At 40.5% G+C, this 17,069-nt stretch overlaps 1 protein-coding gene across 5 annotated transcripts in view; it reads right to left on the bottom strand.

Moving 5' to 3' along the window:
- Nucleotides 1-17,069, bottom strand: part of PHTF1 (putative homeodomain transcription factor 1) — a 70,749-nt gene that overhangs the window by 35,254 nt on the left and 18,426 nt on the right. For all 5 annotated transcript variants that reach the window (XM_055584694.1, XM_055584693.1, XM_055584696.1 and 2 more), the window contains exons 4-5: nucleotides 7,709-7,778; nucleotides 7,114-7,272 (exon numbers count right to left, since the gene is read on the bottom strand). In XM_055584694.1, the coding sequence (XP_055440669.1) occupies nucleotides 7,114-7,272; nucleotides 7,709-7,778 (229 nt within the window). The remainder of the gene's footprint in view (nucleotides 1-7,113; nucleotides 7,273-7,708; nucleotides 7,779-17,069) is intronic.

The raw sequence follows: 17,069 nt of genomic DNA, 5'->3' as shown, positions 1-17,069 counted from the left end.
ACAATAAACTACAGACCTTGCAGACTCGTGAATATGGATACAAATTTACCTCTAAAATGTTAAGCACCATGAAGGCAAGGATATTTGTCTATTTTGTTCACTGCCATACCAAGATAGTATCTGGCACAGAGTACACACGCAATTATTTGTTGAATGAATGATTAAAATACTTCAATGTAAATTTGACAATATAGCAAAAGAATAATTCACCAAGACCACATAGGGTTTATGCTAGAAGGAGAGTAGGAAATCCTTCTCAAAGCCTAAAAGAGTACTTGGCACAGACATGTTAGGCACTTAAGGAATTGCTGACTGAGACAGAATCTATGAAATTTAATATTTTAATAGGATGTGGTTTTGATCATGTGCATACATGTCATCTCAATCACCAATTGTGTAAAAGGACTTTGTCCCTGATTCCTGAGAGGTAACTCTTGGAATTTCCCAAGGGTTGGAAAGTGTCTTTGTTTTCACAGTGGTTCCCTTGGACCACACCAGGTAATATATGCCAATAAAATGACTAAGAATAGGAGCAGCCATACCAGAAATACCAACTATGTAATTAGAGGGCTGGGGCTCTGAACTACATTATATCACCCTGATCTTTGGGGAGGGAACAGGAGCTAAAGACTGAGTTTACTTCCATGGCCAATGATTCAATCAACCAGGCCTACATAATAAACCCTCAATGAAAACTCTGAATTCCAAAGCTTGGGTGAGTTTCTCTGGTTGGTCATACCTTGTGCATATTGCTATCCATCAGGGATAGAAGGTAACACATCCCTAAAGATGACAAAAACTTCCTGATTGGAGCCCGCCCAGACTTTGCCCTGTACATCTCTCCTAATTTGTATCCTTCTGCTATAATAAAACTGTAAATACAGCACTTTCTTGAATGCTTTGAGTTATTCTGGTGAATTATCAAACCTGAGGGAATGAGTGGGGGACCCTGAAAGGCTGAACAGAGTAAGGATAGCCCTAGGGATCCCCAAAGTAAGGCTGGTATCTTGGGAAGGACTGTGCCTTTAACATGTCAAGTCTGGTCCAATTCTAGAAGTGAAAACGCATTCCATAAAATTAAACATCTGTTCCTGATTTGTAATTAATCTTAAATGTCAATCTTTACTAAAATACTAGGAATGTAAAAATATGTTAACATGCTAAAGAATATATAAGTAGTACTCACCTTGGCAGCACATATACTAAAGAACATATAAGCAAAATCAACATACATCATATTAATGAAGACATTCTGAACAGAAACAAAACAGGGTGACCACTCTTCCTGTTAACACTGCTCTAAATATGTAGACTAATTCTATGAAATCAAATGTATGGTAAAAGACCAACTTTTCATTACACTAACAATTGGGCTGTATAATTAGAAAATCCGAGAGAAGCACTGAAAAACTGTTAGAAAAAATGAGAGTTTAGAAAACGGCTGGTTATAACAATTTTAATACAAACTAAAATCTTGCAAATATAACAGCAAATACTAGTAAAAATACATAAGCAAATAAAAAGCCTCATACCTAATGCAGCAACAACAAAAATAAAGGCAAACTATTTTCCTTTAATATGGAACTTCCCTGATAGCTCAGTTGGTAAAGAATCTGCCTGCAATGCAGGAGACCCTGGTTTGATTCCTGGGTCAGGAAGATCCACTGGAGAAGAGATAGGCTACCCATTCCAGTAGTTTTGGGCTTCCCTTGTGGCTCAGCTGGTAAAGAATCCGCCTGCAATGCAGAAGACCTGGGTTCGATCCCTGGGTTGGGAAGATCCACTGGAGAAGGGAAAGGCTATCCACTCCAGAATTCCATGGACTGTATAGTTCATGGGGTTGCAAAGAGTTGGACACGACTGAGCAACTTTTACTTTCAAGCATCCTCTGATGGATGACATACATAAACAAAGTGTGGTCTATACACACAGTCAGTTACTATTCACCCTCAGAAAGGAAAGAAATATTGGCACAGGCTACAAATGGATAAATCCTGAAGACATTATGCTAAGTGATATACAGTATGATTCTATTTATGTGAGATAGCTAGAGGAGTCAAATTCATACAGTCAGAAAGCAGAATGGTAGTTGTCTGGGGCTGGGGATAGGACGAAGTGGAGAGTTATTGATTTAAGGGTACAGAGTTTCAGTTTGGAAAAATGAAAAAAACTCTAGAGATGGATGGTGTTAATAGCAGACTAGTACTGTGAATGGACTTAGTATCACTGAACTGTATACTTAAAAATGTTAGATGGTAAATTTTATGTGTATTCTACCATATGGAAAAAAAAATGAGCGTAACAAGATCTAAGCAAGCTTTGTAAGAAAAAAATAAATTCCTACAAAGCTTTACAAAAAGATATAATAGAAGATTTGACTAAAAGGAGAAAAATACCAATTTTCTCTCTATTCCCTCCAAATATATATCTATATTTTGGAGTCGGGTATGGGGAGTTCCAGTCCAAATGTCAATTTTTTTGGTCTTTGATCATGATAAAATATTCTAAATTATTTTGCAAAGAGTAAGCAAGTAAGAATACCTAAGAGAAAATGTTGGAAAAAACAGAGTAATCGAGGAATACTTGTCCTGCTCAATGTTACTGTATATTAAATAGCTACAGTAATTAAAGAAATATGGCACTGATATGAAAATAACCAGGCAAATTGATGGTACAGAATATATGGTCCAGAAATGGACCACAGCATATGTGAAAATTTAATATATATAATTTATCTCAACAAGAAAGGAAATTCTTTAATAACAAACATGTGGAAAAATATTTAACTTCATCCTTACAAGTAACCAAAGAAATGCAAATTAAATAAGCAAAATACTAACTTTGGTATATCAAATTAGGTAACATTTTTTAAATTATGATAATGCTGATAAGATTGTGGTAAAACAAAATCTACTACTTTCCAAAAGAATTGTTACCAGCAGTTTCACTATATGCACTAAAAACCTTAATATCTTTAAGGTCTTTGATCTGTTAATTTTATTTCAGAGAATAAACTCCAAATATATAATATATGAAAATTTTTGTTCATGATGGCATTAATTAATAGGAAAATACTAAAAACAACCTAAATGTTCACTAAATGAGAAAGCTTATGTGAATTATGGTACTTTTATATAATGGAATATTAAATAGTTATAAAAAGTGTTTACAGTAAATCCTTATGATAGACTCATACAGACTTTAAAATATTGGGTTGGCCAAAAAGTTTGTTAAAGTTTTTCCATAACATCTTAACAGAAAACCCAAGAAAGCTTTTTGGTCAACTTAATAGTATGAAATGATGGTGTGTCCACATGATGGAACATTATGCAGCAATTAAATTATATTTTTGAAGACAATTTAAAAAAACTGATGCATGTAAAAGAAAATAAAAATCACCCCAAATTCTATCACCCTAACCCAACCTTCCCCTTTCACCTACTCTTTCTTCTCATTCACATCTATCTGCTCAGGACTCACTATATCTACATTGCCCTCTTTCAGGAAGTGTTTCTGGTAAGCAATCGAGTACAGTGAAGAGCATACACTGGGTCCCTATACATAGTGAGAAGAGAGAAAACATCAGGTAGTGATGTGTGACACATAGTCCCCTGTGACAGTGACTGAGGGGTGGCAGGACTATTTAGAAAGTACAGATATGGCAAGTTTATGAAAGCTACATCTGAGTGCAGATCTTAAAGACGAGAGAGAAGACAGTCATGTGAAAAACCTTACAATTATTTCAATCAGAAAGAAAAGCCCTGGGTGAGGAAAAGAAAAAGGCCTCTGCCTGCAGTGAGCAAGGAAGAAAGTGCTAAGACATGGCATCCGAGAGTTCAGCAGAGGAGCAACCACGTAGTGCACTGGAGGCCCTGGTGAGGAGGTTTGGGCTTCTATTCTAAGAGCAATAAGAAGTCACTAAAGGGTTTTAAGCAGCGAAATGGGGTATAGGTTCCATTTCAAAAGATTTCTAAATAGACATTTCTCCATAGAAGACATACAGATGGCTAACAAACACATGAAAAGATGCTCAACATCACTCATTATCAGAGAAATGCAAATCAAAACCACAATGAGGTACCATTTCACGCCAGTCAGCATGGCTGTGATCCAAAAGTCTACAAGCAATAAATGCTGGAGAGGGTGTGGAGAAAAGGGAACCCTCTTACACTGTTGGTGGGAATGCAAACTAGTACAGCCACTATGGAGAACAGTGTGGAGAGTCTTTAAAAAACAGGAAATAGAACTGCCTTATGACCCAGCAATCCCACTGCTGGGCATACACACCAAGGAAACCAGAATTGAAAGAGACACATGTACCCCAGCGTTCATCGCAGCACTGTTTATAACAGCCAGGACATGGAAGCAACCTAGATGTCCATCAGCAGATGAATGGATAAGAAAGATGTGGTACATATACACAATGGAGTATTACCCAGCCATTAAAAAGAATACACTTGAATCAGTTCTAATGAGGTGGATGAAACTGGAGCCTATTATACAGAGTGAAGTAAGCCAGAAAGAAAAACACCAATACAGTATACTAACACATATATATGGAATTTAGAAAGATGGTAATGACAACCATGTATGCGAGACAGCGAAAGAGACACAGATGTATAGAACAGTCTTTTAGACTCTGTGGGAGAGGGAGGGGGGGATGATTTGGGAGAATGGCATTAAAACATGTATAATATCATATAAGAAACGAATCGCCAGTCCAGGTTCGATGCAGGATACAGGAAGCTTGGGGCTGGTGCACTGGGATGACCCAGAGGGATGGCATGCGGAGGGAGATGGGGGGTGGTTCAGGATGGGGAACACGTGTACACCCATGGCGGATGCATGTTGATGTATGGCAAAACCAATACAATATTGTAAAGTAAAAAATAATAATAATAATAAAAAATTAAAAAAAATAAAAATAAAAACCACGAGATTTCACATAAAAAAAAGATTTCTCTAACTGTTGTGAAAAGAATGATGGGTAGAAAGAAAACTCAGAATAGACATTGTTCCAGTGATCAAGGCAAAGGGATGCTGGGGCTCTGGCCTATGATGGTGGCAACAGAGACTGGGTTACATGCTCAAGACATATTCCAGAGGTCAGACTTACAGACCTGGTTACAGATAGGATGTGAGAGTTGATGACAGAGTAGAAGGGAGTGAAAGTGTTAGTTGCTCAGTTGCGTCTGACTCTTTGCAACTCCATGATTGCAGCCCACCAGGCTCCTATGTCCATGGAATTCTTCAGGCAAGAATACTAAAGTGGGTAGCCATTCCCTTCTCCAGGGGATCTTCCCAACCCAGAGATAAAACCCAGGTCTCCTGCACTGAAGGTAGATTCTTTACCCTCTGAGTCATTAGGGTAGAATAGGAAGGGTTAATTTTTCACTTGAAAATTGGGTGGTTGATGGAATCATTTAATGAAATGGGGGAAGATTTGAAGAAGAATCAGTTCAGTTCAGTCGCTCAGTCTGACTCTTTGTGACCCCATGAACCGCAGTATGCCAGGCCTCCCTGTCCATCACTAACTCTCAGAGTCTACCCAAACCCATGTCCATTGAGTTGGTGATGCCATCCAACCATCTCATCCTCTGTCCTTCCCTTCTCCTCCTGCCCTCAACCTTTCCCAGCATCAGGGTCTTTTCAAATGAGTCAGCTCTTCACATCAGGTGGCCAAAGTACTGGAGTTTCAGCTTCAACATCAGTCCTTCCAATGAACACCCAGGACTGATCTCCTTTAGGATGGATTGGTTGGATCTCCTTGCAGTCCAAGGGACTCTCAAAAGTCTTCTCCAACACCATAGTTCAAAAGCATCAATTCTTCGGTGCTCAGCTTTCTTTATAGTCCAACTCTCACATCCATACATGACTACTGGAAAAACCATAGCCTTGACTAGATGGACCTTTGTTGGCAAAGTAATGTCTCTGCTTTTCAATATGCTGTTTAGGTTGGTCATAACTTTCCTTTCAAGGAGTAAGCGTCTTTTAATTTCATGGCTGCAATCACCATCTGCAGTGATTTTAGAGCCCCAAAAAATAAAGTCAGCCACTGTTTCCACTGTTTCCCATGAAGTGATGGGACCAGATGCTATGATCTTAGTTTTCTGAATGTTGAAATTTAAGCCAACTTTTTCACTCTCCTCTTTCACTTTCATCAAGAGGCTCTTTAGTTCTTTACTTTCTGCCATAAGGGTGGTGTCATCTGCATATCTGAGGTTACTGATATTTCTCCCAGCAATCTCAATATCCACCTGTGCTTCCTCCAGCCCAGCGTTTCTCATGATGTACTCTGCACATAAGTTAAATAAGCAGGGTGACAATATACAGCCTTGACGTACTCCTTTTTCTATTTGGAACCAGTCTGTTGTTCCATGTCCAGTTCAGTGTGTACAAAAGAAGATTGTAAAAAAATTAAAATTCAATTATATCCAAATATAACTTAAGTTCAAGATACCTATTAAATCTTCATATGGAAATGTCAAATAGGCAGTTGGCTTTACAAGCCTATGTTTTCCCTGCTGGCTCAGATGGTAAAGCGTCTACCTATAATGCAGGAGACCTGGGTTCGATCCCTGGGTTGGGAAGATCCCCTGGAGAAGGAAATGGCAAACCACTCCAGTACTCTTGCCTGGAAAATCCCACGGACAGAGGAGCCTGGTAGGCTATAGTCCATGGGGTCACAAAGAGTTGGACACGACTGAGCGACTTTACTTTCACTTTACAAGCCTAAAGTTCAGCAGAGGTCAGTTTGAAGATATTATTTTGAGAATCACCTTGTTAAAGGAACAAGGCTTGATAAGAGTACCTAGGGAAAAGAATCTGGGATCTAACCTTGAGGATTCGAAGCTCAGTCAGAAGAAAAGTTTACAAAGGTCTGGTCAATGAGACAGGTGGAAAGAAATTGAAGAGAGAAGAGTTAGACAATCATATCTGCTCTCTCTGAACAAATAAATTTAAGATGATCTCGAAATAGTGAATGTCCCTTCATTTTTTTGTACATGAAACCATCAAATGAAAGGGTAAATATAAGGGACAGGAAGGTCTGCATGATGTAATAGCATAAGCAGCAAAAAGAAACTCATAGTTTATCCAAACTTCTCCAATTACCTTGCATGAGGTAAAGCAGTAGCAGCCAAACAAAGATTCTTAAAGAGGTAACTTGAATCCACCAACTGCTGAAAAGTGGAAAAAACACAACTCGAACAAGCCCCTTCCGAGTCAGAGATGTCCATGGAATTTCAGGTTTGGCTTTAGCAAATGTTGAGCCTTTAAATATACATAAAACAAAACATCAAACATTTTCATACACGAACGCCCACTTGTAACACTACACTAAAAACAAGTGAGAGCAAAAATCAGCACATAACTTGTTCAGTTAAAAAGAATCCACTTAGATGTTCCAAACATATACTAACCTCAGTCAGCCTCCTTTGAATGATATACAATATATTTTTCTTCATTACACAGCAGTAGGTCTCCAAATTCATCTCTCTTTCACCCTCACAGAAACCTTGCAATTTACATAGCCACACAGTATTAAGCAAAGGGGAAAGAAGGCTAAAGCCTGAATGATGAGGGAAGAACACTACTTTGGGGAATTAAAGTATACCATGTAGAGATGATATCTAAGAAGAATCTTTAGCACTCCAAGGAAATAACATAATGATATACCTAAAAGAAACAAGTCAACTTTAGAACTCACCTCTGATTAAGTCAACATCAATCAAGTCTGCCTTTATGTGACCCATCTTTTTTGGTTTGTTTTTGAAGCCCTAGAATAAAACAAAACAAAAAAACAGAAATAAAGTTTTAAGAATCCCCTTTAAAACAAAAGATAAGCTTACATCTTTTTTCTCTATTCCTGACTCCCTTTTACTGGTACATTTAATCCTAATGCTCCTTAAAGGAATCTGTCATTAGTATTTAAGTTTTATCAAGTAACACGTGCATATACTTTTATTATCTTTAAAAATAATCAAACAGTACCAAAAGGTCAGTAAGTGAAAAATAGGTAGTCCCTAACCCACCTTACCCACTTCTCCCAATTTTATTCATTAAAAACAAATAGCTTTCATCTTTTTTCGCCCTTTTTCTTGTTGTTTACTTACATAGGTCTAAATAATATGTTTATACTGCTATTTTTCAATTTATTGATTTAAAAAATCATCTATGCACTCCTAATATATGAGAATTAAGCTCTCTTACACAGCACTAACTCCTACAACCTAACTTCCACCCAAAAACATTTATCTTCACAATACAGTCAATTAATTTCTGGCAAATCAGTAATTAGTTGTTTATGAATGATTCCTTGTGTGTATTTTTCCATTTATTCTATGATGTCAGTGAAAATAATTTATCCGTTTCCAAATACTCAAATGCCAGAAAATTAATCTAAGTCTTTTTTTTCCCTAAAGGAAAAAAAAAAATTCCTGGAAACCCCCTTCCCAGGACCCTCTATCTTGCTGCTACAACTGGACGAGTTGCTGCCTGGGCCTGCTGCACGTCTATCACCCCAGAACTTCTCGCTCCCTGATAATCCCCTTCTCCATCTCTGCACTGAGTCACTGCTCTATCCATGTTCTTGGGGCACATTCCTTTAGCAGCTTCCTGAGAAAAAGGGTTACAGAAGATCACGTTCTCAATCCTTGTATGTCTGAAGATTTTACTCTGCCCTTATACTTGATTAAAAGCTACACTAGAGGATTTCCCTGGTGATCTAGTACTTAGGAATCTGCCTGCCAATGCAGGGGGCATGGGTTTGACCCCTGGTCCGGAGAGATTCCACATGCCATGGGGCAATTGAAGCCCTTGTGCCACAACTATGAGTCCACACACCCTAGAGCCTGTGCTCTGCAACAAGAGAAGCCATAGCAATGAGAAGCCTGCACACAGCAATGAAGGCCCAGTGCAGCCAAAACCAATAAAAATAAAGCTACATTAGATGCAGAATTCTGAGTTGTTAATCATCTTCCCTCAGGAATTAAGACACTGTTTCATGGTTTTCTAGCTTCCAATGTTGCTGTTGCCAACTCCAATGCCATTCTGATTCCTGATCCTTTGAATGTAAATTCTTTCCTCTTAATCCTCACTTTATCCATGGTGTTCAGAATGATGTCTTTTTTTTTGACAGAAGTAACATTCATGATAAGTCATGTACTTTATCACATAATGATATGCCTTGATATACGAGTCTTTTATCATTTATTGTGCTGAGAATCCCTTCCATATAGAAATACATGTCTTTCAGTTTTAGGGACATTTTCTCATAATTTATATTTAAATTTCTTCTAAGACTTTTAACTTTTCTATTTTCTACCTCTTTTGTCTTTTTGTTCTGCTTTCTAAAATTTCTTCTAATTCTTCTATTGTATTTTTCATTTTGGAGCAGACCCTGTCCGGCCTGCCATGCCATCCACCGCACATGCTGGGCTGTCACTCCAGGACCTTGTTTCAGACAGGCAAGCTCCCCCATCCATTAAGCCAGTCTCTGTCGCTGACTCCAAGCTCTTTCTTTCCTCTGGAAGCTGCGTGGAGCACAGACCTTGGAGGCCTGTGGGGTGCAGCCCAATAGAGGAGTGTGAACTCTAAGGCAAAACTATCCTTCACTAGAGTCCTAATGAAGTCCAGACAGGACACAGTGGTGAGTAAGTGTGAACTGATTCCAGGGTTGGTTTGTTGTTGCTTTTAAAGCTAGACTTTGCCGTATTTCACCACGGATTAAGTGGAGGGGAGGGTTGAGGAGAAGGCAGAAGCAAGTGTTTCTATTTTAGACGCTAGAAACATTTATTAAAGTGGGGAAACCAAGTGTCCCACTTCTCACACCGTTCGCTGAACCCAGGGTGGGCAAGGTGTGAGTGGAGAAGCTGGAAGGAAACTTGAGGAGCCGTAGGAACTGCAGACACATTTATTCTCTCTGGGCTCGCAAGGCAGCTGTAACACAGCCATGCTGTATTCTCTGATGGCTGACCCAGCAGACACAGCCAAAATGCAGCTGCAAGGGCTTTTCAGGTGAGCTTATACAGGCACACAGAACAAAAGTGGCCCTGTGGCCAAGCAAGTATATCCTGATGCACATGCACAGTGCTACAGATGATCTCAGCTATTACATAACCATGTGATGTCATGGTTTACAGAATGTGGGCTGAGAGGCCGTAGGGCAAGAGCACCAGGCCACCGCCATCTTGACTAACTGCTCCTTCCTACATTCCATCCCTTCAGGGTCTTTTGCCTCACAATACATGCACAGTCCATCTTCCATGATAGTCCCTTGGTGAGTTGATGCTGACCCTTGGATCCACATCCCATAACAGCAGTACAGGATACAACAAATAGCACTCGTCACCCAAGATGCAACCTGGAACTCATGTTACCTGCAAAAGCCCCCACAGGCATCAGGCCCACCCCTCAAGGAGGGGATTTTGTGCTGTTCACAGGTCACCCACATGATTACATTTTTTAAATCTGAGGACACACAGAGGACACTGCTTTTATAATATACTGTTTTAAATCTACGTCACAGGACATAGCCTTTACAGTAAACACAACATCAACATAACAACTTCATTGATGCTGGACGCTTCCATTTCACCCAGTCTTCTGTAACCAGCCTGTGGCATATAGTTGGGCTATGCAGGTACCCTTGGGGAAGGACCTGGAACGTCCACTGGCATCCCTCCCAAGTGAATGCAAAGTGACACTGGCTCCCAGCTGTTATAGCTAGAGAAAAAAGCATTAGCTGAGTCCACCACACGGTGGTAAGTGTCAACGGGCACGCATAGGTGGCACCGCCTCACTTAGTTCTCTGTGATCCACAGTCATCCCCCATGAGAATCAGGCTTCCGAACAGGCCACACAGGGGAGTTAAACGGACTGGACTCTAAGCGGGGTGTACAATGTCCACTTTTGCCAGCTCGGCAATGGTGGCGCCTGTTTCTTCATAGCCACCTGGTAGGTGATACTGTCTCCCAGCTGTCACCCTCCAAGGCGCTGGCAGTAACTGTGGGGGATGCTTTGTATAGCCCCTCACAACAGCCTTCACCACAGGCATTCAGAGACGAAACTCCCCCACGGAGGTCTGTAACATTAAGACTTGCAGAACATCTATCCCCAAAATATATTCTAGGATCAGGGACACATACACAGTATACACCTGCACAGGGAGTCACCCAGTTTCTAAAGGTAAGGACACAGCTTTTACCTTAACCGTTTGGCCGCCACAGACGTCAGTGTGTGCACTATGATTGGAAACTGTTCTGGCTCGCCATAAACAAGCCTGCGTTCGGCACCGGTGTCAACCAGGGCCATTACTCTGTACATTAGCCAGTGACCAGTGAATAGCAAGTTCCACATGGGGCCTCCCGTCCCCTCTTGGGCACTGTGGGCAGGCATGTTGGCCTGAGCCCTATTCAAGGTGGAAAAGGCCATCTGAAGGAGCACCCTTGGGCACCATAAAATATTTTAACTGAACTGCTGTATCTCTTGCTGTGTATGCGTCTCCCATTTGGTAAACTTCTGCTTGGTTCTCAGTTGCTTCCATAACTCTAGAAGTACGTGCTAAGTCAATTCAGTCATGTCCAATTCTTTGCAACCCTATGGACTGTAGCCCACCAGGCTCCTCTGTCCATGGGATTCTCCAGGCAAGAATACTGGAGTGGGTTGCCATGCTCTCCTCCAGGTGGTCTTCCTGACTCAGGGATCGGACCTGTGTCTCTTATGTCTCCTGCATTGGCAGGCATGTTCTTTACCACTAGCACCACCTGGGAAGCCCCTCTAGGAGTATATCAATTTTATTTCTGTCAATTCCCACTGCCAGTAAATCGGCCCACATCTGCATTTACATCACCTGGACAGGGTCTTTACCAGATTGGTCCCCCTTCGGGATCTTCACACTCCTAAAACCTTTGGCCTGCCACCACCCTCTATTTCTCCCAAGGCAGCCACCATCAAGCTGGCCTCATAGATGGGGTGCCCCACATAGGGTGCAGAATACAGATATCCAAAAGAGGTGAGCGAGGCATTGTTCAAAATAGCATCTCACATGCTACCTATGAAATGCTTGTCATCTGAGCCTCAGGTATTTAGGTTAAACATCAACTGCTTCATGCCCAGTTCTCTCATCACTTGAGTCAGTATCTGGGAGCTCTCCCATGTTCGCCCACATGGTGTGGATGGCAGTGTTAATCCATTCTATCAGGGTGTGTTTGGTTAGATGCATAAGTACTCTGCAATCTTTGTTTCAACAAGGGGTGAGTAGTTATAGATGCTAACTGCTCTGTCTCATCCCCGGAATAAATGACACCATCCACCCCTGCATCCCAGAGTTGCAAAAGCCACGCTGCCAAGGGTTCCCCTTCTTTTGCTGAAACTGCTTACACAAGTTAACGAACTCCGTCTGAGTATATGGTCAATATGTTGTGAATTCAGTCACATTGGGGGCCCCTTGAGGATGTTCCCCCAGCCCGGGCCACAGGTTGCTCATTCTTGACTTTCTATTGTACAACGGGCCTTGCTGACAAGTGGAGACCTGTGGTCTCAGTGTGCATCATCGTTCAAGTTCCTTCACCAGGAACTATACTCGGCATCTCAGCATCAAGCCCCCATAGCTTTGAACTGTGTCTGTGAGCATCTGTGCTGTATCTCAGTGTATTTTATGCATCTGATGGCAGGATATGTCCTAAGATAATTACTTCATCACTTTATGCTACTTTGGCTTACAAAAAGTTTCACAGGAATGCTCTACTTTTGGATAATGGGGGAAACCTGTATATTCATATTTACTGAACATGTTTTATTAACACATAAAAAATGGTTTTGCAGGAAAGACTCAGGATCTGAAAGTCATGATAACTTTGCTGTATATGACGACTCACAAGCAAATTTGTAAATTATCTTTTGTGTTTCAAAATCCTGGTTTGCCTAACAGTTTTATTTCATTAGTATTAATAAGGAAAATTGTTTCAGAGGACTGGATAAAGAAGATGTGGTACATATACAGAATGGAATATTACTCAACCATTAAAAAGAAGGGAATAATGCCATTTGAAGCAATGTGGATGAACCTAGACAGTGCCATACTGAGGGAAATAAGTCAGACAGAGGAGGAGAAATATTATGGAATCTAAAAAGAAATGATACAAATGAACGTACAAAACAGAAGGCGACTCACAGACTTAGAGAATGAACTTACGGTTGCAGGGGGGCAGGGGCCAAGGATGGGAAGAAGGGATAGTTGGGGAGTTTGGGATGGACATATACACACTGCTATACTTAAAATAGGTAACCAACAAGGACCTACTGTACAGCACTTGGAACTCTGCTCAATGTTATGTGGCAGCCTGGATGGAGGGGAGTTTAGGGGAGAATGGATACATGCATATGTATGGCTGAGTCCTTCTGCTGTTCACTTGAGACTGCCACAACATTGTTTGTGAACTGGCTACACCCCAATACAAAATAAAAATTTTTTAAAAATAAGTAAAACTATTTTTAAAAGATGAATTTTAATTTTATGCTCAATCAACACTCAAATATGCTAGTTCCTGATTACATTTTTTAGATATTTAACCATTAAAATTATTATAAAAATAAAAGGTTAGAATAATTTGATGTTTCTCTATTTTAGATACTGAGTCAATATTGATCTTTAGTTCTGTTTAACTGAATAGATGCAGCCAAACAATTTCTTTAAGTGAATCCTATATTTCTATCCAATTAACTGTATATTTTACCAAAAAAAAAAAAAAAAAAGGTTTAAAACTCTAAATGCAACAAAGTTAAATCTAAGAAGGAATCAAATTTTGAAAATTAGACATTTCAGGGGCAAAAATAGCCCTCTAGAAAAAAACATGTGCACTAATTTTTGAAATATGCATAATATTCATGGGAATAACAATGATCTTGTGCTACATTTGAAATCAGAAATGAAAAGTTTAAAAGTAAAAATATCATTGTATTGTATTCTACCAGACATAGGCCTTGTGGATATCTGCATCAGTATTATTCTAACTAAAGATGCTTAAAGTGCCTTAACTTTAGAGCCAAATTAATTTTTCTACTTTATTGCTTTCTAGACTTTATGGCACCCCACTCCAGTACTCTTGCCTGGAAAATCCCATGGACAGAGGAGTCTGGTAGGCTGCAGTCCATGGGGTCGCTAGAGTCGGACACGACTGAGCGACTTCACTTTCACTTTTCACTTTCATGCATCGGAGAAGGAAATGGCAACCCACTCCAGTGTTCTTGCCTGGAGAATCCCAGGGATGGGGGAGCCTGGTGGGCTGCCGTCTATGGGGTCGCACAGAGTCGGACATGACTGAAGCGACTTAGCAGCAGCAGCAGCAGCAGCAGCAGAGGTAAATACCGAATTATGAAAACCTTACTTAACAATGGAAACACATTCATTCTCTTAGTCAACAAACACACAACACGCTTCTTCTCTATGCCAGACACTCTACTTGAGCTCAGCATAGAGCAATAAAGAGGTCAAAGCATGGCTCCATCTTAAGAGTGTGCACAACGCAGAAGAGAAAACAGATAATAAAGCTGAATGTTTGAGTGTTCCTCAGGAAAATGTTCCCTGAACCTCCTTCACCGCTTTTTCTTTCCTAGGAGGACAAATTGGATTTGGATTAAAGATTTACTGAGCATGACCCTGCCCACCAGAGCAAGACTCAGTTTTACCCACAGCCAGTTCGTCCCATCAGGAAGCTTACACAAGCCTCTTATCCTCCTCCATCAGAGAACAGATAGAAGAAGCAAGACTATAATCCCACAGTCTCCAGAATGAAAACCACAATCACAGAAAGCTAACCAAAATGATCATATGGATCATAGCCATGTGGAACTCAATGAGGCTATGAGCCATGCCATGCAGGACTCAAGACAGATGGGTCATGGTGGAGAGTTCTGACAAAACATGGTCCACTGGAGAAAAGAAAGGCAAACCACTTCAGTATTCTTACCTCGAGAATCCCATGAACAGTATGAAAAGGCAGAAAGATATGACACTGGAAGATGAGCTGCCCAGGTCAGAAGGTGTCCAATATGCTACTGGGGAAGAATGGAGAAATAGCTCCAGAAAGAATGAAGAGGCTGGGCCAAAGTGGAAATGACGCTCAGCTGTGGATGTGTCTGATGCTGAGAGGAAAGTCCAATGCTATAAAGAATGATACTGCATAGAAAACTGGAATGTCAGGTCCACAAATCAAGGTAAATTGGACATGGTTAAGCAAGAGATAGTGAACATTGATACCTTAGGAATCAGTGCACTAAAATGGATGGGAAGGACAAACTTAATTCAGATAACCATTGTATCCACTACTGTGGGCAAGAATCCATTAGAAGAAAGGGAATAGCCTTCATAGTCAACAAGAGTCAGAAATGCAGTACTTGGGTTCAATTTCAAAAACGACGGAGTGATCTCGGTTTGTTTCCAAGGCAACCATTCAACATCACAGTAATCCAAGTCTATGCCCCAACCACTGATGCCAAAGAAGTTGAAGTTGAATGGTCCCATGAAGAACTACAAGACCTTCTAGAACCAACACCAAAAAAAGATGTCCTTTTCATTACAAGGGATTGGAATGCAAAAGCAGAAAGTCAAGAGATACTTGAAGTAAAAGGTAAGTTCGGCTTTGGAGTACAAAATGAAGCAGGGAAAAGGCTAACAGAGTTTTGCCAAGAGAATACACTGGTCAGAGAGACTACCCTTTTCCAACAACACAAGAGATGACTCTACACATGAACATCACCAGACAGTCAATATCAAAATCAGATGGATCATATTCTTTGCAGCCAAAGATGGAGAAGCTCTATACAGTCAGCAAAAACAAGATCTGGAGCTGACTGTACCTCAGATCATGGGCTCCTTATTGCCAAATTCAGGCTTAAATTGAAGAAAGTAGGGAAAACCACAAGGCCATGCAGGTACGACCTAAATCAAATCCCTTATGGTTATATAGTGAAGTGACAAATCGATTTAAGGGATGAGAGCTGCAGGTAGTTCTCCTCCTGGAGAACTATGGATGGAGGTTCATAACACTGTACAGGAGTTGGTGATCAAAAACATCCCCAAGAAAGAAGAAATGCAACAAGGCAAAGGGGCTGTCTGAGGAGGCCTTACAAATAGCTGAAAAAGAAGAGAATTGAAAGGCAAAGAGAAAGGGAAAAATATACTGAAATGAATGCAGAGTTTCAGAGAATAGTAAGGAGAGATAAGAAAGCCTTAAGTGACCAATGCAAAGAAACAGAAGAAAACAATAGAAGGGGAAAGACTAAAGATCTCTTCAAGAAAATTAGAGATACCAAGGGAACATTTCATGCAAAGATGGGCACAATAAAGGACAGAATTGGCAAGGACCTAACAGAAACAGAAGAGATTAAGAAGAGGTGGCAAGAATACACAGAAGAACTATACAAAAAAGGTCATAATGACCTAGATAACCATGATGGTGTGGTCCCTCACCTACAGCAGATATCCTGGATTATGAAGTCAAGTAGGCCTTAGGAAGCATTACTACAAACAAAGCTAGTGGAGGTGATGGAATTCCAGCTGAGCTATTTCAAATCCTAAAATATGATGCTGTGAAAGTGCTGCACTTAATGTGCCTGCAAATTTGAAAAATTCAGCATTAGCCACAGGACTGGAAAAAATCAGTTTTCATTCCAATCCCAAAGAAGGGAAATGACAAAGAATGTTCAAACTACTGCACAGTTCATTTCACATGCTAGGAAGGTTATGCTAAAAATTCTTCAACCTAGGCTTCAATAGTAAACCAAGAACTTGCAGATGTACAAGCTGGATTTAGATGGCAGAGGAACCAGAGGTCAAATTGCCAGCATCTGCTGGATCACAGAGAAAGCAAGCGACTTCCAGAAAAACATCTATGTCTGCTTCATTAACTACACAAAAGCCTGTGACTATGTGGATCACAACAAACTGGAAAATTCTTAAAGAGATGGGAATACCAGACCACCTTGCCTGTCTCCTGAGAAACTGTACGCAGGTCAAGAAGCAACAGTTAGAACTGGCATGGAACAACGAACTGGCTCAAATTCGGGAA

Source organism: Bubalus kerabau, chromosome 6 (assembly GCF_029407905.1).
Source record: "Bubalus kerabau isolate K-KA32 ecotype Philippines breed swamp buffalo chromosome 6, PCC_UOA_SB_1v2, whole genome shotgun sequence".
Taxonomy (NCBI): Eukaryota; Metazoa; Chordata; class Mammalia; order Artiodactyla; family Bovidae; genus Bubalus; species Bubalus kerabau.
The sequence above is the reverse complement of the archived record's forward strand: the minus strand, read 5'-3'. Positions and strand labels throughout refer to the sequence as shown.